Raw genomic sequence first — 23,742 nt, forward strand, 5'->3', positions numbered from 1 at the left:
TCTTCCTGCATGATCCAGGACTTCTCTGAAGGGCTCAAAAGGCTTCAAAAGTTGTATTGAAGGAGGTAAAAAGCCACAGTAGAGCTGTGGCAGTTGTTGTGACTGTTTAAAAAACGTTTTTGTCATTTGTTATTCCGTTTTTGGTATTAAGGGGTTAATCATCCATTTGCAAGTGGGTGCAATGCTCTGCTAACTTATTACATACACTGTAAAAATTTTGTTAGTGTAACTGCATTTTTTCACTTTTATTTTAGAATTTGGGAAAATTTGTGTTTCTTAAAGGCGCAGTAACGTTTTTTTATATTGCTTGTAAACTTGTTTTAAAGTGTTTTCCAAGCTTGCTAGTCTGTTTAAACATGTCTGACACAGAGGAACCTACTTGTTCATTATGTTTGAAAGCCATGGTGGAGCCCCATAGGAGAATGTGTACTAAATGTATTGATTTCACCTTAAACAGTAAAGATCAGTCTTTATCTATAAAAGAATTATCACCAGAGGGTTCTGTCGAGGGGGAAGTTATGCCGACTAACTCTCCCCACGTGTCAGACCCTTCGCCTCCCGCTCAGGGGACGCACGCTTATATGGCGCCAATTACATCAGGGACGCCCATAGCGATTACCTTGCAGGACATGGCTGCAATCATGAATAATACCCTGTCAGAGGTATTATGTAGATTGCCTGAATTAAGAGGCAAGCGCGATAGCTCTGGGGTTAGGAGAGATACAGAGCGCGCAAATGCTGTTAGAGCCATGTCTGATACTGCGTCACAGTATGCAGAACATGAGGACGGAGAGCTTCAGTCTGTGGGTGACATCTCTGACTCGGGGAAACCTGATTCAGAGATTTCTAATTTTAAATTTAAGCTTGAGAACCTCCGTGTATTGCTTGGGGAGGTATTAGCTGCTCTGAATGACTGTAACACAGTTGCAATTCCAGAGAAATTGTGTAGGCTGGATAGATACTATGCGGTGCCGGTGTGTACTGACGATTTTTCCTATACCTAAAAGGCTAACAGAAATTATTAGCAAGGAGTGGGATAGACCCGGTGTGCCCTTTTCCCCACCTCCTATATTTAGAAAAATGTTTCCAATAGACGCCACTACACGGGACTTATGGCAGACGGTCCCTAAGGTGGAGGGAGCAGTTTCTACTTTAGCAAAGCGTACCACTATCCCGGTTGAGGACAGTTGTGCTTTTTCAGATCCAATGGATAAAAAATTGGAGCGTTACCTTAAGAAAATGTTTATTCAACAAGGTTTTATTTTACAGCCCCTTGCATGCATTGCGCCTGTCACTGCTGCGTCGGCGGCATTCTGGTTTGAGGCCCTGGAAGAGGCCATCCAGACAGCTCCATTGAATGAAATTATTGACAAGCTTAGAACGCTTAAGCTAGCTAACTCATTTGTTTCTGATGCCATTGTTCATTTGACTAAACTAACGGCTAAGAATTCCGGATTCGCCATCCAGGCGCGTAGGGCGCTATGGCTTAAATCCTGGTCAGCTGACGTGACTTCAAAGTCTAAATTACTCAATATTCCTTTCAAGGGGCAGACCTTATTCGGGCCTGGCTTGAAGGAAATTATTGCTGACATTACTGGAGGCAAGGGTCATACCCTTCCTCAGGACAGGGCCAAATCAAAGGCCAAACAGTCTAATTTTCGTGCCTTTCGAAATTTCAAGGCAGGAGCAGCATCAACTTCCTCCGCTTCAAAACAAGAGGGAACTGTTGCTCATTCCAGACAGGCCTGGAAACCTAACCAGTCCTGGAACAAGGGCAAGCAGGCCAGAAAGCCTGCTGCTGCCCCCAAGACAGCATGAAGGAACGGCCCCCTATCCGGAAACGGATCTAGTGGGGGGCAGACTTTCTCTCTTCGCCCAGGCGTGGGCAAGAGATGTTCAGGATCCCTGGGCGTTGGAGATCATATCTCAGGGATATCTTCTGGACTTCAAAGCTTCTCCTCCACAAGGGAGATTTCATCTTTCAAGGTTATCAGCAAACCAGATAAAGAAAGAGGCATTCCTAAGCTGTGTGCAAGACCTCCTAGTAATGGGAGTGTTCCATCCAGTTCCGCGGACGGAACAAGGACAGGGATTTTATTCAAATCTGTTTGTGGTTCCCAAGAAAGAGGGAACCTTCAGACCAATCTTGGATCTAAAGATCTTAAACAAATTCCTCAGAGTTCCATCATTCAAAATGGAAACTATTCGGACCATCCTACCCATGATCCAAGAGGGTCAGTACATGACCACAGTGGACTTAAAGGATGCCTACCTTCACATACCGATTCACAAAGATCATTATCGGTTCCTAAGGTTTGCCTTTCTAGACAGGCATTACCAATTTGTAGCTCTTCCCTTCGGGTTGGCCACTGCCCCGAGAATTTTTACAAAGGTTCTGGGCTCACTTCTGGCGGTTCTAAGACCGCGAGGCATAGCGGTGGCTCCGTATCTAGACGACATCCTGATACAGGCGACAAGCTTTCAAATTGCCAAGTCTCATACAGAGATAGTTCTGGCATTTCTGAGGTCGCCTGGGTGGAAAGTGAACGTGGAAAAGAGTTCTCTATCACCACTCACAAGAGTCTCCTTCCTAGGGACTCTTATAGATTCAGTAGAGATGAAAATTTACCTGACGGAGTCCAGGTTATCAAAACTTCTAAATGCTTGCCGTGTCCTTCATTCCATTCCACACCCGTCAGTGGCTCAGTGCATGGAAGTAATCGGCTTAATGGTAGCGGCAATGGACATAGTGCCATTTGCGCGCCTGCATCTCAGACCGCTTCAATTATGCATGCTAAGTCAGTGGAATGGGGATTACTCAGATTTGTCCCCTCTACTAAATCTGGATCAAGAGACCAGAGATTCTCTTCTCTGGTGGCTTTCTCGGGTCCATCTGTCCAAGGGTATGACCTTTTGCAGGCCAGATTGGACGATTGTAACAACAGATGCCAGCCATCTAGGAACTCCCTGAAGGCTCAGGGATCGTGGACTCAGGAGGAGAAACTCCTCCGAATAAATATTCTGGAGTTAAGAGCAATATTCAATGCTCTTCTAGCTTGGCCTCAGTTAGCAACACTGAGGTTCAACAGATTTCAGTCGGACAACATCACGACTGTGGCTTACATCAACCATCAAGGGGGAACCAGGAGTTCCCTAGCGATGTTAGAAGTCTCAAAGATAATTAGCTGGGCAGAGTCTCACTCTTGCCACCTGTCAGCGATCCACATCCCAGGCGTAGAGAACTGGGAGGCGGATTTTCTAAGTTGCCAGACTTTTCATCCGGGGGAGTGGGAACTCCATCCGGAGGTGTTTGCTCAACTGGTCCATCGTTGGGGCAAACCAGAACTGGATCTCATGGCGTCTCGCCAGAACGCCAAGCTTCCTTGTTACGGATCCAGGTCCAGGGACCCGGAGCAACGCTGATAGATGCTCTAGCAGCTCCTTGGTTCTTCAACCTGGCCTATGTGTTTCCACCGTTTCCTCTGCTCCCTCGACTGATTGCCAAAATCAAACAGGAGAGAGCATCAGTGATTCTGATAGCGCCAGCGTGGCCACGCAGGACCTGGTATGCAGACCTAGTGGACATGTCATCTCTTCCACCATGGACTCTGCCTCTGAGGCAAGACCTTCTAATACAAGGTCCTTTCAATCATCCAAATCTAATTTCTCTGAGACTGACTGCATGGAGATTGAACGCTTGATTCTATCAAGGCGTGGCTTCTCCGAGTCAGTCATTGATACCTTAATACAGGCTCGGAAGCCTGTCACCAGGAAAATCTACCATAAGATATGGCGTAAATATCTTTATTGGTGTGAATCCAAGAGTTACTCATGGAGTAAGGTTTGGATTCCTAGGATATTGTCCTTTCTCCAAGAGGGTTTGGACAAAGGCTTATCAGCTAGTTCTTTAAAAGGACAGATCTCTGCTCTGTCTATTCTTTTGCACAAGCGTCTGGCAGAAGTTCCAGACGTCCAGGCATTTTGTCAGGCTTTGGTTAGGATTAAGCCTGTGTTTAAAACTGTTGCTCCCCCGTGGAGCTTAAACTTGGTTCTTAAAGTTCTTCAGGGAGTTCCGTTTGAACCCCTTCATTCCATTGATATTAAACTTTTATCTTGGAAAGTTCTGTTTTTGATGGCTATTTCCTCGGCTCGAAGAGTTTCTGAGTTATCTGCCTTACATTGTGATTCCCCTTATCTGATTTTTCATTCAGACAAGGTAGTTCTGCGTACCAAACCTGGGTTTTTACCTAAGGTAGTTTCTAACAGGAATATCAATCAAGAGATTGTTGTTCCATCATTGTGTCCTAATCCTTCTTCAAAGAAGGAACGTCTTTTGCATAATCTGGACGTAGTCCGTGCCTTGAAGTTTTACTTACAGGCTACTAAAGATTTTCGTCAAACATCTGCCCTGTTTGTCGTTTACTCTGGACAGAGGAGAGGTCAAAAAGCTTCGACAACCTCTCTCTCCTTTTGGCTTCGGAGCATAATACGCTTAGCCTATGAGACTGCTGGACAGCAGCCCCCTGAAAGGATTACAGCTCATTCTACTAGAGCTGTGGCTTCCACCTGGGCCTTTAAAAATGAGGCCTCTGTTGAACAGATTTGCAAGGCTGCGACTTGGTCTTCGCTTCACACCTTTTCAAAATTTGACAAATTTGACACTTTTGCTTCTTCGGAGGCTGTTTTTAGGAGAAAAGTTCTACAGCCAGTGGTTCCTTCTGTTTAAGTTCCTGCCTTGTCCCTCCCATCATCCGTGTACTTTAGCTTTGGTATTGGTATCCCACAAGTAATGGATGATCCGTGGACTGGATACACTTAACAAGAGAAAACATAATTTATGCTTACCTGATAAATTTATTTCTCTTGTAGTGTATCCAGTCCATGGCCCGCCCTGTCCTTTTAAGGCAGGTTTAAATTTTAATTAAACTACAGTCACCACTGCACCCTTTAGTTTCTCCTTTCTCGTCTTGTTTCGGTCGAATGACTGGATATGGCAGTGAGGGGAGGAGCTATATAGCAGCTCTGCTGTGGGTGATCCTCTTGCAACTTCCTGTTGGGAAGGAGAATATCCCACAAGTAATGGATGATCCGTGGACTGGATACACTACAAGAGAAATAAATTTATCAGGTAAGCATAAATTATGTTTTTTTTCTTATGGCATGGAGAGTCCATGATTTCATTCCAATTACTACTGGGAATTCATCTCTTGGCCAGCAGCAGGAGGCAAAGAGCAACCCAGCAGAGCTGTTGTGTCACTTCCCTTACCCATAACCCCCAGTCATTCTCTTTGCCTCTGTCAAGGGAGGATGTACGAAGATGGTGTCTGATAAGATTTAATCCTTTTATGGGTACTTTTCCCTGCAAGTATTGGGGGCTACGCTGTGTCAATGTCAATCTATTTTGTAAGAGTAATGATGGCTTTTAGCAGTTGTAAGATGGCGAGGTAGTCTTTGCTTACCTTCCAACCCCTATTCAGAAAACCATGGTTGGTTACTCTTTTTTTTTTTTTTCTTGTATCTTCAGGTCCCTGTCAGCGGTCTGGTGAGGCTAACAGACAGAAGCTGCTGTGACTGCTCAACAGCAGAAGACCCTGGAGGGTAAGTCTTTTCTAATTTATTCTTTAAAGGAAGCTTTCAAGGTGGAAGGACTGGGTTTTCAGGGACCTAGTGGGACCTGCTCCCCTCAGGAGGGGAATGTATATTTATTGTTATATCTTCCAGTTTGGGATATATTGCGGCTGAGCGGTTATATGGGATTTTGCAGCTTCCATTGCCAGTCTGATCTACAATAGAACCAGGTTTATGGTGTGTGGGGACAGGATATCAGAGGGGTATTATTCTCCACACTTTAATCCCTGTAAGTCTGTTTTAACGTATGTTGAGGTCCTATATTAATTTTTAGGGCTCAGTGGTTCCTTCACGAAGGGATTGTATTTTGTTGGAATATATTTACTTAATCATCTAGCCTTTTCCTACTGCTACAGATCTCCAGTTGTATATAAGGTTGTGGTGTGGTGTTTGTCTGCAGAGTCAAACTCTGAAGGAGGAATTGGATTTATTTATTCATTTGACAAAAATGAAGAGTTTCTTTCCCTCCCACCCTTAGGGTCTGTATATGAAGTATAATTTTCCTGCCACATAAAGGATCATATTTTGACAGTCTATCTGAAGTTTTTTTTTTTTTTTCACTTTGGCGCCATTTCGCCCGGGCTCATTTGGCCTGTTAATGTAGCACAAGACTCCTCTTTCAACTTATTATGGGTTTATAGAGATGGGTCTCGGTCTTTACCAAGATAGTGTCTCGGCTGTGAGAAGATGTCTACAGTAAGAAGCGCAACTGTTTTCTTCTGTTGCCCTAATGGAGGGGATGCACGTTAGCTCTCGGTACTCCCAATGTGTACATTTCCTATTTTATTTTCACTTCTTATGTACAACTATAGTTTATTGTATTCAAGTTGTGAAACGATCCTACTTATTCATAAATCCTTATTCATTGAAGTAAGAGTGGGTGTTAATAGAGAAAGGAAAATGTATTGTTTAAATTAGGCTGAAAACTGACGGTTTCTTTTTATTCCGTAGTGGTACGCACCTCAATTGGGGATCCCACACCTGGTAGTATTTCTTATTTTCTCGTATAAGCACCATGGGGGGATCTGTCATATGGCGCCAGTGCGATATTGGAATATGCCGTTCCCACTTAGATTGCAGAGATATTGAATGTTTGTGTTCTGTTCACATATTTTAATGTTTAGTCTGAGGGTCCAGTAGCCTGTCACATGCTTCTAGTGGCTCTGCGAGGACCTTCTAAGTTGAGTATCTGTTTTTTACTCAGTCTGTCTGTAAGACTTTTACGTTGTTGTGCAGTTAATACATTTCTAGACGTCTCAGTAATGGCATTAACGCCCTGGGCTTCTGTCTTCTGTTCCTTTTTATAAGGACCTCTAGTCTGACATGTGTAGCATCTCATGTTTCCAGGATCATATCAGAAATTGTTTTCCATTTTTTTTGGTCTTTGCTTAGGGGATAATATTTTGATAAATATTTATATATTGCTTTTATATTGTTTAGGATGCAATTTTCACTGCAACGTCTGGATCAGCGTCTTTTATGTAAAATCTAGGGCTCTTGTTTTCCTTGTGTAAGGAGACTATTTAGCATTTCCCTTCATGGTGAGGAGTTCCCAGCTTTATCTGGTACTACTCCTGATCATATTTAATTTTTATAAGGGATTTTGTAGCTTATATGCTTAAGACATTATTTATATGTTTATACATATGTGAGTGTTATTTTTATTTTCTCATAGGAGGTGATTTTTCTTTTAATAAGCTCTCATTCTCTCAGAATAGGGACTGTGACTTGGCTACTCCTGAGTTCCAATCCCTTTAATTACCAATGTCAGCTGGCGTTGCCTAGTGGGTAGCAACGCTGTCTCTCTAGTCAGAGGATGCAAGTTTGTATCCAGCTGTTACTGCGTGATCCCTATTTAGTGTTTGTGGGATCATTGTTTTCTCTTGTACAAGATACAGTATGGATTTGATGTCTTACCCTCTATATGGCTGTTTTCACAATTCAGATAAGGAAGGAGGTTTTCTTTATCTGTATCAAGGATCTCACTTCTCTTGGAATGATTGTTCCAGTTCCTCGTGCGGACCAGGGTCAAGGATTATATTCCAATCTATTCAGGGTCCCCAAGACAGAGGGCATTTTTCGACCCTTCTTAGACCTCAAGGGTCTTTTCGAACTTCTCAGGGTTCTGTCTTTTAAAATTAATTTTTTTTTAGTTCACCCTTCCTTTGGTTCAGAAGGGTCAGTTCATGATCTCTTGAAGGACGTGCATCTTCATGCTCTGAACCACATGGAACATTTCTAATCCTGAGGTTTTCTTTTTTGGAAGGTTTCGAGAGTCTGTTCTGGCATTGGCCAGATCTCTAGATATTGCGGTGCCTTTTTTCCTGGATGATATTTTGGTCCAGATGTCTTCTTTGCCGTAGCAAGATCGTATATGGATTTTCTGTTATTGTTTCTCCGCTCTTATGGGTGGAAGGTGATTGTGGAAAGAGCTCCTTGGTGTACCAAGTAACTGGGGATGTTTTCTGGAGACGATTTTAACACAGTTATGCATGCTCGATCATCGGATGACCATTAGGATTTCTCTCTAAAGAGAGTCTTAGACTTGCGGATGAGAGATTCGCTGTCCTGGCAGCTCTCTCAGGAACTTCTGTCCCAGGGCACATGATTCCTGAGTCTTTCTTGGGAGTTTGTGACTCTGGGCGCCAGCCTTTTGGGCTGGGGATCTATTTGGGGTTCCTTAAGAGCTCATATAATTTGGATCAGAGGGAGTTTTTTCACTCAATAATTGTTGAGGGCAGTCTTCAGTGCCTTGTTAGTTTTGCTCCTTTCTGAGTTTGGTCTGGTTTATCAGCATCAATCAGATTACATTCCTCGGTGGTGTATATCTTCCACCAGGGAGGAACACGGAGTGTCTTAGCTATGAAGGAAGTAACTGACTTTTTTCAGTGGGCGGAATATATATTGTCGTTTTTCCGCCATCCTTATTCCAGGGGTGGTCTTCTGGAAAACTGATTTTCTGAGCAGGCTGACTTTTCGTCCTGAGTGGGTCTTTTTTCGGAAGTATTCTCTTTTGATTACCCTCAGGTGGAGGATTCTAAAATTGGATCTGTTGGTGTCTCGTCTGATTGCCAGGCTTCCAAGGTACGGGTCGAGGTCAATAGATCCACAAGCATTTCTGGTCAATGCTCCAGCGGTGCCTTGGAGGTTCGGTCTTGCATTTCTTTTTCCTTCGTTTTGTTCTCCCTCTATGAGTCATTGCTCGTCTCTATCAAGGGAGGGTGTCTGTGATTCTGTTTGCCCCTGCCTGGCCTCGCAGGATATGGTTCGCAGATCTGGTGATGATGTAATCTCTTTCACCTTGGAGATTACCTCTGAGGAAGGACCTTCTACTTCTGGGTCCCTTCTTCCATCCAATTCTGGATTCTCTAAAACTAACAGTTTGGAGATTGAACGCCCAGTTTTTGGCTTGTCGTGTCTTTCTGAGAAGGTCATTGCCCTATGCTTCAGGCTCGTATGCCAGGTTACACGTAGGATTTACTATAAGGTATGGTGTACATACCTTTTTTTTGGTGTGAGTCTATGGGTTTCTCTTGAAGCAGGGTAAGGTTACCGAGTATTTTGTCTAATCTTCAGGAAAGGCCTGGAGAAAGGTTTGTCAGTCAGCACTCTAAAGGGTCAGATTTCTGCTCTGTCTATTTTTTTACTCAATCGTCTGGCAAATCTGCCAGATGTTCAATCTTGGGTAGGGCCTTGGTCAGAATCAGGCCTGTGTTTAATCCCAGTTGCTCCCTCTTGGGGCTTTAGTCTTGTTCTTAAATTTTTTTGCAGCAGGCTCCGTTTGGATATCTTGGAAAGTTTCTGTTTATCTGCTCGCAAATATTCTGAACTTTCAAATCTGCTGTTTGACCCCTTACTTTATTTTTCATGCAGATAAGGCGATCCTTTGTTCTAAGAATGGATTTCTTCCTAAGGTAGTATCGGATCGCAATATCAACCCGGTTATTGTTGTTCCTTCTTTTTGTCCCAATCCTTCTCCTCATAAGAAATGCCTGTCGCATAACCTGGTCGTTTCGCGTGCTTTAAAAGATTCTTGGTAATCTTCAGCCAAGGAGACCACTTCTACTTCTCTTTATCTCTGGTTAAGAAGTGTTGTCCGGTTAGGTTAGGTGATAGCTGGACATCAGCCTCCTAGGAGAATTACGGTTCATTCTACTAGAGCTGTCTCTTCTTCCTAGGTTTTCACAAATAAAGCTTCTGTGGAGCAAATCTGCAAGGCGACCTCATGGTCCTCATTCAATACTTTTTTCGTATTCTACAAATTTGATACTTTTGCCTTGGTTGAGGCTTCTTTTGGGAAGGTGGTGCCTTCTGTTTCGGTCTGCCTGTCTTGTTCTACTTCCCTATCATTCTGTGTCCTCTAGCTTGGGTATTGGTTCCCACTAGTAACTGGAATGAAATCGTGGACTCTCCATGCCATAGGAAAGAAAACAAAAATGTATGCTTATCTGATACATTTCTTTCTTTCCAGGCATGGAGAGTTCACGACCCACCCTTATTTCAATTTAAGATGGCAATTGTTTTGTACAAACCTCAGGCACCTCTATACCCTTGTGTTATTTTCTATTTCCATTTTCCTTCGGCCGAATGACTGGGGGTTATGGGTAAGGGAAGTGACACTTAAAGGGACAGTCAACACCAGAATTTTTCTTGTTTTAAAAGATAGATAATTCCTTAATTACCAATTCCCCAGTTTTGCATAACCAACACAGTTATAATTATAAACGGTTTACCTCTGTAATTACCTTGTAACTAAGCCTCAGCAGACTGCCCCCTTATTTCAGTTCTTTTGACAGACTTCCATTTTAGCCAATCAGAGCTATCTCCATGGTAAATTTACGTGCATTAACTCAATGTTATCTATATGAAACACGTGAACTAATGCCCTCTAATGGGGAAAAACTATCAAAATGCATTTAGATTTGAGGTGAAATTTGGGTTCAGTGTCCCTTTAAATTGAAACTAAAACATAATGCATCATTTGTACACATCCTGTCAATACTAATTTTGTAGATCTGTGACAGGAAGTATACTGCACAAATTTAAGTTTAAAAAAATAAATAAAATAAATAAATGGTACAATTCTTTTAAAATGATGAATAATACATCTTGCAATTATTTTATATTTCTATTAAGTATAAGCCCCTGGTGATTGCTTTTTTATTACAACAATGGGACAGGTTGATTTAAATCCCTGTAAGGACTGGAGCTGGGCTGCTGCTTTAACCCTATATAGTGACATTTGCTTTATTACATCTTTACAGTGTGTAAAGTTCTTGTGATTCTAGTGTTTTGTTTTCTTCCTTGCACTGCAGGGTTTTCACGAGAGTGCGTTGAATGACTGTGAAGCAGTGTTAAAATGGAACAATAACAACTTCAAAGCACTTTACCGGAAATCTAAATCTTTATTCATGTTGGAGCAATACAAGGAGGCGTATGACGCTGTAGCAAGATGCTCCTTAACTGCCCCACAGGTAAACTATGCGCTGGCATCGCTTTTGTCATTCTGTATGTAGGTTTGGTATCTGTCATTTTATCACTAGCGACCCTGCAACCTATCCTTAAAGGTAAAGTACTGCTCCTTAGCAGCCGCACTAGTGTTACAATTGCATGTGCTAATGAACTAAAGCTTTTTCTTTTTTTACTAGTATGGCCTTTAAAGAAGGGACCACAAGGAACTATTTACATTTTTTTCGTTTTTTTAAAACCCTTCTCTATTTCTAAAAATGATGTATCTGGATTTTCAATATGCTGCATTTTTCTTAAAGTTATAGTAAACCCACATTTTTTCTTTCATGATTCAGATAGAGCAGCAATTTTAGCAACTTTCTAATTTACTCCTATTATCAATTTTAATTCCTTCTCTTGGTATCTTTATTTGAAAAGTAGAAATGTATGTTTAAGAGCTGGCCCATTTTTGTTTCAGAACATGGTTTGCACTTGATTATTGGTTAGTTACATTTAGCCATCAATAGGCAAGTGCAACCCATGTTCTGTACCACAAATACTTTAACATACATTTTTGCTTTTCAAATAAAGATACCAAGAGAAGGAAGAAAAATTGATAATAGGAGTAAATTAGGAAGTTGCTTAAAATTTCTGCTTTTTCTGAATCACGAAAGAAAAAAATTGTATTTACTATCCCTTTAAGCATAGACATTTGTCAACCCATGTTGTATAGAAATGGCACTACATAAATAGGCTAAAGATAACCGGATATTACAGAGCAACGTACAGCCCCAGTGTAGTTTTCTAAATAAAGTAGCAAATAAAGTTGCTAAAACCTTTTTATTTGATAAGTTTGAGATCAGTGTGAAAACATGCACTAGATATTCAGAGATTAGCACCTGGGATCCCCTTAAATCTGTTACCCTGAAATAGAACATACATTTCAATAACACTCAATGTATTTAAAGGGACAAAAAACATTTATTTCTTCTGTTAAGTGTGATCAGTCCACGGGTCATCATTACTTCTGGGATATTACTCCTCCCCAACAGGAAGTGCAAGAGGATTCACCCAGCAGAGCTGCATATAGCTCCTCCCCTCTACGTCACTCCCAGTCATTCTCTTGCACCCAACGACTAGATAGGATGTGTGAGAGGACTATGGTGATCATAAAGCTGTTTAATAACTAGAAATTATGTTTAACGTTTTTGCTGGAATGTAAAATCGTTTTCATTTGCTGAGGTACTGAGTGAATAAATGTTTGGGCACTATTTTTCCACTTGGCAGTTGCTTAATCTTTTTTCGGACAGTTTCTGTTCTCTCTCACTGCTGTGTGTGAGGGGGAGGGGCCGTTTTTTGGCGCTTTTGCTACGCATCAAATATTTCAGTCAGCAGCTCATTGTATTTCCTGCATGATCCGGTTCATCTCTACAGAGATCAGGGGTCTTCAAAACTTATTTTGAGGGAGGTAATTTCTCTCAGCAGAGCTGTGAGAATTATAGTTGACTGAGATAAAAAACGTTTATTCTGTAATTTGTTTCCTGCTTTCAGAATTTGTTATCTTTGCTAATGGGATTAAACCTTTGCTAAAGTTGTGTTGTTTACAGCTATAACTGTTTCAATTTATTAATTTTCAACTGTCATAGATCTTCTGTGCTTCTTAAAGGCACAGTACGTTTTTAATATTATTCTAATTGAGTTGTATTCCAAGTTGCAAGTTTATTTGCTAGTGTGTTAAACATGTCTGATTCAGAGGATGATACCTGTGTCATTTGTAGCAATGCCAAAGTGGAGCCCAATAGAAATTTATGTACTAACTGTATTGATGCTACTTTAAATAAAAGTCAATCTGTACAAATTGAACAAATTTCACCAAACAACGAGGGGAGAGTTATGCCGACTAACTCGCCTCACGTGTCAGTACCTGCATCTCCCGATCGGGAGGTGCGTGATATGGTAGCGCCGAGTACATCTGGGCGGCCATTACAAATCACATTACAGGATATGGCTACTGTTATGACTGAAGTTTTGGCTAAATTACCAGAGCTAAGAGGTAAGCGTGATCACTCTGGGGTGAGAACAGAGTGCGCTGATAATATTAGGGCCATGTCAGACACTGCGTCACAGGTGGCAGAACATGAGGACGGAGAACTTCATTCTGTGGGTGACGGTTCTGATCCAAACAGACTGGATTCAGATATTTCAAATTTTAAATTTAAACTGGAAAACCTCCGTGTATTACTAGGGGAGGTGTTAGCGGCTCTGAATGATTGTAACACAGTTGCAATACCAGAGAAAATGTGTAGGTTGGATAAATATTTTGCGGTACCGGCGAGTACTGAGGTTTTTCCTATACCTAAGAGACTTACTGAAATTGTTACTAAGGAGTGGGATAGACCCGGTGTGCCGTTCTCACCCCCTCCGATATTTAGAAAAATGTTTCCAATAGACGCCACCACACGGGACTTATGGCAAACGGTCCCTAAGGTGGAGGGAGCAGTTTCTACTTTAGCTAAGCGTACCACTATCCCGGTGGAGGATAGCTGTGCTTTTTCAGATCCAATGGATAAAAAATTAGAGGGTTACCTTAAGAAAATGTTTGTTCAACAAGGTTTTATATTGCAACCCCTTGCATGCATTGCGCCGATCACGGCTGCAGCGGCATTCTGGATTGAGTCTCTGGAAGAGAACATTAGTTCAGCTACTCTGGACGACATTACGGACAGGCTTAGAGTCCTTAAACTAGCTAATTCATTCATTTCGGAGGCCGTAGTACATCTTACTAAACTTACGGCGAAGAATTCAGGATTCGCCATTCAGGCACGCAGGGCGCTGTGGCTAAAATCCTGGTCAGCTGATGTTACTTCTAAGTCTAAATTGCTTAATATACCTTTCAAAGGGCAGACCTTATTCGGGCCCGGGTTGAAAGAGATTATCGCTGACATTACAGGAGGTAAAGGCCATGCCCTGCCTCAGGACAAAGCCAAAACTGAGGCTAGACAGTCTAATTTTCGTTCCTTTCGTAATTTCAAAGCAGGAGCAGCATCAACTTCCTCTGCACCAAAACAGGAAGGAGCTGTTGCTCGCTACAGACAAGGCTGGAAACCTAACCAGTCCTGGAACAAGGGCAAGCAGACCAGGAAACCTGCTGCTGCCCCTAAAACAGCATGAATTGAGGGCCCCCGATCCGGGATCGGATCTAGTGGGGGGCAGACTTTCTCTCTTCGCCCAGGCTTGGGCAAGAGATGTCCAGGATCCCTGGGCGCTAGAGATAATATCTCAGGGATACCTTCTGGACTTCAAATACTCTCCTCCAAGAGAGAGATTTCATCTGTCAAGGTTGTCAACAATCCAGACAAAGAAAGAGGCGTTTCTACGCTGCGTACAAGAGCTCTTGTTAATGGGAGTAATCCATCCAGTTCCACGATCGGAACAGGGACAGGGGTTTTACTCAAATCTGTTTGTGGTTCCCAAAAAAGAGGGAACTTTCAGACCAATCCTGGACTTAAAGATCCTAAACAAATTCCTAAGAGTTCCATCGTTCAAGATGGAGACTATTCGGACAATTTTACCTATGATCCAAGAGGGTCAGTACATGACCACTGTAGATTTAAAAGATGCTTACCTTCACATACCGATTCACAAAGATCATTAACGGTACCTAAGGTTTGCCTTCCTAGACAGGCATTACCAGTTTGTGGCTCTTCCATTCGGATTGGCTACAGCTCCAAGAATCTTCACAAAGGTTCTGGGTGCTCTTCTAGCGGTACTAAGACCGCGGGGAATCTCGGTAGCTCCATACCTAGACGACATTCTGATACAAGCTTCAAGCTTTCAAACTGCCAAGTCTCATACAGAGTTAGTACTGGCATTTCTAAGGTCACATGGATGGAAGGTGAACGAAAAGAAAAGTTCACTCGTTCCACTCACAAGAGTTCCCTTCCTGGGGACTCTTATAGATTCTGTAGAAATGAAGATTTACCTGACCGAGGACAGGCTAACAAGACTTCAAAGTTCTTGCCGCACCCTTCATTCCATTCAACACCCGTCAGTGGCTCAATGCATGGAGGTAATCGGCTTAATGGTAGCGGCAATGGACATAGTACCCTTTGCACGCTTTCACCTCAGACCATTGCAACTGTGCATGCTAAGTCAATGGAATGGGGATTACTCAGACTTATCCCCTTCTCTGAATCTGGATCAAGAGACCAGAAATTCTCTTCTATGGTGGCTTTCTCGGCCACATCTGTCCAGGGGGATGCCATTCAGCAGACCAGACTGGACAATTGTAACAACAGACGCCAGCCTTCTAGGTTGGGGTGCCGTCTGGAATTCTCTGAAGGCTCAGGGACAATGGAGTCAGGTGGAGAGTCTCCTGCCAATAAACATTCTGGAATTGAGAGCAGTTCTCAATGCCCTCCTGGCTTGGCCCCAGTTGACAACTCGGGGGTTCATCAGGTTTCAGTCGGACAACATCACGACTGTAGCTTACATCAACCATCAGGGAGGGACAAGAAGCTCCCTAGCTATGATGGAAGTATCAAAGATAATTCGCTGGGCAGAGTCTCACTCTTGCCACCTATCAGCAATCCACATCCCGGGAGTGGAGAACTGGGAGGCGGATTTCTTAAGTCGTCAGACTTTTCATCCGGGGGAGTGGGAACTCCATCCGGAGGTCTTTGCCCAAATACTTCGACGTTGGGGCAAACCAGAGATAGATCTCATGGCGTCTCGACAGAACGCCAAGCTTCCTCGTTACGGTCCAGATCCAGGGATCCAGGAGCAGTCCTGATAGATGCCCTGACAGCACCTTGGGACTTCAGGATGGCTTACGTGTTTCCACCCTTCCCGATGCTTCCTCGATTGATTGCCAGAATCAAACAAGAGAGAGCATCAGTGATTCTAATAGCACCTGCGTGGCCACGCAGGACTTGGTATGCAGACCTGGTGGACATGTCATCCTGTCCACCTTGGTCTCTACCTCTGAAACAGGATCTTCTGATACAGGGTCCCTTCAAACATCAAAATCTAACTTCTCTGAAGTTGACTGCTTGGAAATTGAACGCTTGATTTTATCAAGACGTGGGTTTTCTGAGCCAGTTATTGATACCTTAATACAGGCTAGGAAGCCTGTTACCAGAAAGATTTACCATAAGATATGGCGTAAATACCTATATTGGTGTGAATCCAAAGGTTACTCTTGGAGTAAGGTTAGGATTCCTAGGATATTGTCTTTTCTACAAGAAGGTTTAGAAAAGGGTTTATCTGCTAGTTCATTAAAGGGACAGATCTCAGCTCTGTCCATTCTGTTACACAAACGTCTGTCAGAAGTTCCTGACGTCCAGGCTTTTTGTCAGGCTTTGGCCAGGATTAAGCCTGTGTTTAAAACTGTTGCTCCACCATGGAGCTTAAACCTTGTTCTTAATGTTTTACAGGGCGTTCCGTTTGAACCCCTTCATTCCATTGATATAAAGTTGTTATCTTGGAAAGTTCTATTTTTAATGGCTATTTCCTCGGCTCGAAGAGTCTCTGAATTATCAGCCTTACATTGTGATTCTCCTTATTTGATTTTTCATTCGGATAAGGTAGTTCTGCGTACTAAACCTGGGTTCTTACCTAAAGTAGTTACTAACAGGAATATCAATCAAGAGATTGTTGTTCCTTCTTTGTGCCCAAATCCTTCTTCGAAGAAGGAACGTCTACTGCACAACCTGGATGTAGTCCGTGCTCTAAAATTTTACTTACAGGCAACTAAAGAATTTCGACAAACGTCTTCTCTGTTTGTCGTTTACTCTGGGCAGAGGAGAGGTCAAAAAGCTTCTGCTACCTCTCTTTCTTTTTGGCTTCGTAGCATAATTCGTTTAGCTTATGAGACTGCTGGACAGCAGCCTCCTGAAAGAATTACAGCTCATTCTACTAGAGCTGTGGCTTCCACTTGGGCATTCAAGAATGAGGCCTCTGTTGAGCAGATTTGCAAGGCTGCAACTTGGTCTTCGCTTCATACTTTTTCCAAATTTTACAAATTTGACACTTTTGCTTCATCGGAGGCTATTTTTGGGAGAAAGGTTCTTCAGGCAGTGGTTCCTTCTGTATAAAGAGCCTGCCTATCCCTCCCGTCATCCGTGTACTTTTGCTTTGGTATTGGTATCCCAGAAGTAATGATGACCCGTGGACTGATCACACTTAACAGAAGAAAACATAATTTATGCTTACCTGATAAATTCCTTTCTTCTGTAGTGTGATCAGTCCACGGCCCGCCCTGTTTTTAAGGCAGGTAAATATTTTTTAATTTATACTCCAGTCACCACTTCACCCTTGGCTTTTCCTTTCTCGTTGGTCCTTGGTCGAATGACTGGGAGTGACGTAGAGGGGAGGAGCTATATGCAGCTCTGCTGGGTGAATCCTCTTGCACTTCCTGTTGGGGAGGAGTAATATCCCAGAAGTAATGATGACCCGTGGACTGATCACACTACAGAAGAAAGGAATTTATCAGGTAAGCATAAATTATGTTTTCTATCATGGTTCAGATAGAGTGTGTGATTTTAAACAACTTTCCAATTATCTAATTAGTTTCCTTCTCTTGATAAAGTATGCTAAAAGGGATACCTAGGTAGACTCAGAAGCTGCTGATTGGTGGCTGCACATATATGCCTTATGTTATTGGCTCTCCCAATGCATTCAGCTAGCTCTGAGTACTGCATTGCTGCTTTTTCCAACAAATGATACCAAGAGAATGAAGCAAATTGGGTAATAGAAGTAATTTAGAAGGGTGTTTTACATTTGTATTTTGCAAGATGCTCTCCAGTGAAAAGTACAAAAAAAAAAGCTTCTTTAGCTTTTTTCTTTTAAGGTTTTTAAGCATTTGCCGTACTTGCACAGGGTCTAATTGGAAGGTATACTGTGTGCACAGTCATGCTTGGGTAAATTGTGGTGAACAATTATTATTATTTAGGTATTTTCTTTCATCTTATGTGTTTTTATAAGGATTTCCCAAGCTTGTGTTAGTCACATCGTGCTTTATTAACAAACTATACTTTTGAAACTTTTTTGTCTATAGATCGTTTTAAATGTTGTTCTTTCTGTTGAAGTTCTACTGAAACCTATCCCCAATGTCACTGTGTTTAACAGGATGAGAGAGTGGTGAAACTAACACAGGATTTAGCTGTGAAGTTGGGGCTCAAAGTCAGAAAAGCTTATGTCCGTGCTCAGGTACCGGCTTTAGTTTGTTACTTTATAAAATGTAGATACTTATCTCATGTGGATATTAATATAATGTTCCCTTGTGTGTTACAGTCAGCGCTGCATAACCCTCCAGTGGAAACAGAGAAGGTAATGTCTATCCCTATTGGCCTTGCTGGTATCAAGAGAAATGGTGTAATATTTTTGGGGGTTTTCTTTTGAGTATTTTACTGTAATGTAGGTGTCTGCCCTTCACATAAAGCACAGATAAACAAGTTTAATTTAAACGTGTATTTATGTGCTAAATATGATTTAAGGGTTATGCTGCCAGACTTAATGAGCACATTAAAGAGGAAGTGAAACGCGACCGCGTTTTCTCTGTTTTAACGTGCTCATTGCTTGTTGATAAAAATATTTACATTAGACTATATACCTGCAAACTATTACCCCAACCACATTACTGGCGCAAAGCCAGGGTGGTGCAGGGAAGAAGCGCAATATTTATGCTTTAATATTAATGTATGGTTTTCCCTTTCTAGTATTACCAACTTATATACTTATAGATGATACTTGCTTACCACATATTCGTGATATTATCAATACAATGGGTGCAATTTAACAATATTTACACTCTTACGGCTATACGAGTGACACTTTAAAAGGGATACAGTTTATATAACGTCTGTACATAGTACATATTCACAAGCTGCATATACGTATTGATCTCTTCCATTAATTAGAGCCTAGTGAGAGATACTTGTCCTTTTCAACACTAATCCCCATTGTATTTGGGTTCCGTCATTTCACACTGACTTTACTAGATATTTCAGTTTATTTAATGTATGGTTTCCATGTATCAATATATTAGTGCAGCACACTGGCTGTGATCTAGAAGCCTAAACACATATATTCTCTCCTTTTTTTGTGCCAGCCTCCGCATCCCGTTATATTGCTATTATCTAGTGCGATCTTGGCAAATACTTGCATTTACTGGTATAACCATAATATATTCCAACAAGTTTTGAAGTGTTTTTAATCCTAGCAGGGCAGCAAACTTTGTATGTTTTTTGCTGTTCTCTTTTTAGCAAGTAGCTACAATAAAAGTTAAATTTTAACTGTTACAAATTTCTCTTATTTATTATCTATTCATTTTTGTTTTGTGTCTAGAGGCATTCTTTTTACACATACACACACACACATATACAGGTGGCCCTCGTTTTACAACGGTTCAATTTACACCGTTTCAGAATAACAACCTTTTTTTCAGTCATGTGACTGCTATTGAAAAGCATTGAGAAGCACTGCATTTATTAAAATACCCAGTAGGTGGAGCTGTCCGCTTGTGTCGCAGCAAAGCCAAGCAAGCTGAAATTAATCAGTTTAACCAGACCTGAGCTATTGAGCAGCTTTCAAAGGAACAAGGTCTTCCTGTCTATAACTCAGTCCAGATTGGAATGCATAGAAAGAACTGTTTGCAGAAAAATGCAAGTGAAGTCTGTGTTGTGTGATTATTTTATTAGGTTTATAATGCTGTCTAGCAAAAGTTTTTGTTTATTTAACTTAAGTTTAAGTATATATTCTGTGTTGTGTGATTATTTTATTAGGTTTATAATGCTGTCTAGCATGTAAAGTCTTCATTTCAAAGCTTTTAAAATAATGTATTAAGTGTTACTTATGACAATTTTGAGAGGGGCCTGGAACCTATCTTCCTCACTTCCCATTGACTTACATTATAAATTGGGTTTCAATTTACAACGGTTTCAATTTACAACCATTCCTTCTGGAACCTAACCCCGGCGTAAACTGAGGGCTACTTGTATATATATATGTTATGTTTAAATACATTTTCTTAATGCCTTAGCACAACTAAGGCACATTTATTTACAAGGTCAACAGATAGTATATGCAAACACATATAGACAATCTCTACACCTACCCATTATATTTAAATACATAGTAAAATGTCTGCTCCATGCCACTCCAGATGGTGAGCCAATCCGCTACAGCCATACATGCGTATTCTTCAATAACTATCTGTATTCTGATATGGAGCAGAGTCGGGTGTTCCAGGAATGCAAATATGATTCTGTGTTCCATCCTACCATTCTTATAAAGCTTTGCATCACCAGTGACCTTATGTGCTGGGGTTTCTTCTATTTCTTCTTTTATGGGAAACACAAATGCTCCTAAAAGTCTGGTTATTACATTGCTGTTGTTATCGGGTACAGCTTGCTTAGGTAAACTCCCAGACTGAAGCACTGGCACATGATCATGACTCTAAAGTGGTGGTTAAAATGTTCAGCAACTCATGTTTGATTCCATTAGAAACATTTGTTTGCAATGTAGTTGTGTGTGCAAAAATGTGTGTTGTTAAATGTTATTAGTGTGAGGCAACCCTGTGCCAATGAGGTGACTCGCACATTTATTTGCCTCCACACTCTTATATGGCACAAGTGGTGCTGGTGTTTTGTGCGACATCACTGGCACCTGCCAAGCACATATCTGAACGCCGTATCTCTCTAACAGCAATCTCTTTTTTAACAAAATAAATAGCAAAAAAAACAATTTTTTTTATTATTTCTATTATAAAATGTTAGTTTTCTTGTTATCCTTTGTTGAAAAGCAGGATGGTAAGTTTAGGAGTGTGCACGTGTCTGCAGCACTACATGGCAGCAGTTTTGCTACAATGTTATACATTAGCAAGAGCACTAGATGGCAGCAATATTTCCTGTCATGTAGTGCTCCAGACATCTGCACGCTACCTATCTAGATATCTCTTCAACAAAGGATAACACGAGAACAAAGCTACTTTTATAATAGACGTAAATTGGAAACTTTTTAGAATTGTATTCTGTATCTGAATAATAAAAGAAGAAATGTGGGTTTCATGTCCCTTTAAGTGTGTGAGCAGTTATAGGTTAAATTACTAGCTGCAGATCCATTAGTGCCCCTCTTAGCTTTCTCAGAACTTGTATAATTGAAATTAATATAATCCATATTGAACATCTGCTAATGTAGTATATGCTCTGTAATTGGGATCTCAACATTGTTTTCTCACATAATGTGAATTAACACTTTCTTTCTAATGACACAGTGAGTCCACGGATCATCTCTAATTACTATTGGGAATATCACTCCTGCCCAGCAGGAGGAGGCAAAGAGCACCATGGCAAAGCTGTTAAATATCACCCCCCTTCCCTTCAACCCCAGTCATTCTCTTTGCCTACGTTAAGAGCAAGGAGGTGGTTAAGTTTAGGTGTCTGAAAGAAGATTCTTCAATCAAGAGTTTATTATTTTTTTCAGCAGTGCAGGTTTGTTCTGCTTTCTCCTGGGGTGTAGCCGTAGTCCATGTCAGTCTCTTCAGTAGAGCAGTGGTGGCTTTTAAGCAATTGGGAACTGGTGGTACAATCCTCACTGCGCCTCCCAAGTAGTTATTGCTTCCCTAACTTAAAAGCCTGAGTAAGATTACTCAGTCTTTGTTTTTTTCCACAGGTCCATGTGAGGGAACATGCCTCTCAAACCTAGTGAGCTGCCCTTCTGCCTGGCAGATTATATGGAGGTAAGTGCTGATTTAATGTTTATGAGCAGTGTAGGAAAAATATGGCACATTAACTCTTCATTTGGATGGGACACCAGAGACATTCTCTTATTAAATTAGGGGATCATGTAAAAAAGGGCAGTATTTGCAGCCACTGGGAACGAGGAGACATAGGCTTAATGTGTGGTGTGTTTTCACTTGCTCCCGGCGGCGTTACTTCAGAGTATAATAATGCCGGCTGGGAGGTTAATTTTGTTATGCCCGCGATGGGCGGGGCTAGCTGAGGTGGCAAGGTTTCTGTTGTGTGCCTTTTTCTCCCTCACGTCCTGTGTTCCGGAGGGGTGAAGTACTTGTTGCGTCCTTGCAGACTTGTAAGCAGCACTAGGGTTGCCGGACATCATTTTCAGTGCTTTTAGTTGAGTCCGGAATTCTTTTAACAGTATATTGGCTCCGGTATCAACAATGCAGGTAGGTACCTCCGCAAAGCTAAGCTGAGGTGTAGAGGCTGTCCAGAGTGTTTGTGTCCATTTTATTCCGTTTTTTTTTTTTTTTTTTGCACTAAAAATAAAGCAGTTTCGTTTTAAAATTTAAAGGGACAGTAACGGTTTTTGTATGTTGATTGCAAATTAAAATATAACTATTTATTTCTAATTTGTTCAGTTCTGAGTAAAGATGGAACAAGAGGCCCTGCAAAATGTTACCTGTTCTTTATGTTTTGATGCTAACTTGGAACCACCAATCCCTTTCTGTCCCTCATGTATTGAGAGAACATTAAATTTTAGGGATAGACTTTTTTCTGAGCCAACATTGTCTAAGGCGGATGCTGTTCAGGGGTTTTCTGACAATGTTCAAGATATGCCGCAGCTTTCTCATCAAATGTCCCAAGTTTTGTCGTCCACACATGCAGTGCCCTGCCCTTTTTCTCAAGCTCCACCTGGAGTTACGTTACAAGACATCGCTACCCTCATGTCTTCTGCGATATCTGATGCATTGTCTGCCTTTCCCATGTTGCAGGGAAAGTGCAAGAGGAAATCTATGGATTCATTGAGTAAGGTTTCTGACACAGTAGTTGCTATTCCGAATGTTCCTTCCCAGAAATCTGAGGAGGAGGATACTTCGGTGGCATCTGAGGGGGAAATCTCAGACCCTGACAGTGTAATTCCTTCTGCTGATGCTGAAGTGGTATCATTTAGATTTAAGCTGGAACACTACTTCTACTTAATGAGGTTTTGGCTACCTTGAACAACTCTGACACTACTGTCGTAGTCAACCTTAAGAAGTCTAGTAAACTAAACAAGTATTTTGAGGTACCTTCCATGGTGGAGGTCTTTCCTGTTTGAGAAAGGCTGCGCACAGCCGAAACGCGTTACTCTAATACTGGACCACTTGGGCTTCCGTAGCCATATTGTACTGACTGCCGCAAACATTCTCCTAAGCTGTGTAACTTGATCTCTCCAGGGAAGCACAGGACCGTTTGAAATCTGCCGCCTGGAGTAACAAACAAACACAGAGGAACATCACTTGGCTTCCGGTGTAAGTATTAGTAAACACCTTGCCAATTTGAACTAATTTTGTGTTTGTAAAAGGATTCTCTTGTCCTTTCTTCTCGCCTCTATTCTGCAGTTTTGCCAACTCTGCAACTTTGGGAAGGAAAAAGTAAAACGCTAAACCTTGCTAACATCGCTGTGTCTATTAAACACATGTGTCTGCTTTACTAATACGGCTTGCCACATATGCCACAATCTATTACATTGGAACCATATCATCTCATCAACATCATCTCATTGGTCTCGTTTGTATGCTTTATATGTTATGCTTTATATGTTCTGCTTATTATCCATTTATTATGTGTATCTGAATGGTCTAATTATTATATGCTTGCATTGATTTTATTTTATTTTTGTTTTTGCATTGTAATAAATACATTTTAAAATACATTTTATTTAGTT

At 41.5% G+C, this 23,742-nt stretch overlaps 1 protein-coding gene across 2 annotated transcripts in view; it reads left to right on the top strand.

Moving 5' to 3' along the window:
- ZC3H7A (zinc finger CCCH-type containing 7A) overlaps positions 1–23,742 on the top strand; it is a 137,800-nt gene that overhangs the window by 24,165 nt on the left and 89,893 nt on the right. For both annotated transcript variants that reach the window (XM_053694453.1, XM_053694454.1), the window contains 3 exons: positions 10,944–11,102; positions 18,205–18,285; positions 18,370–18,405. In XM_053694453.1, the coding sequence (XP_053550428.1) occupies positions 10,944–11,102; positions 18,205–18,285; positions 18,370–18,405 (276 nt within the window). The remainder of the gene's footprint in view (positions 1–10,943; positions 11,103–18,204; positions 18,286–18,369; positions 18,406–23,742) is intronic.

This window comes from Bombina bombina, chromosome 11 (genome assembly GCF_027579735.1).
Source record: "Bombina bombina isolate aBomBom1 chromosome 11, aBomBom1.pri, whole genome shotgun sequence".
In the NCBI taxonomy this organism is placed as follows: domain Eukaryota; kingdom Metazoa; phylum Chordata; class Amphibia; order Anura; family Bombinatoridae; genus Bombina; species Bombina bombina.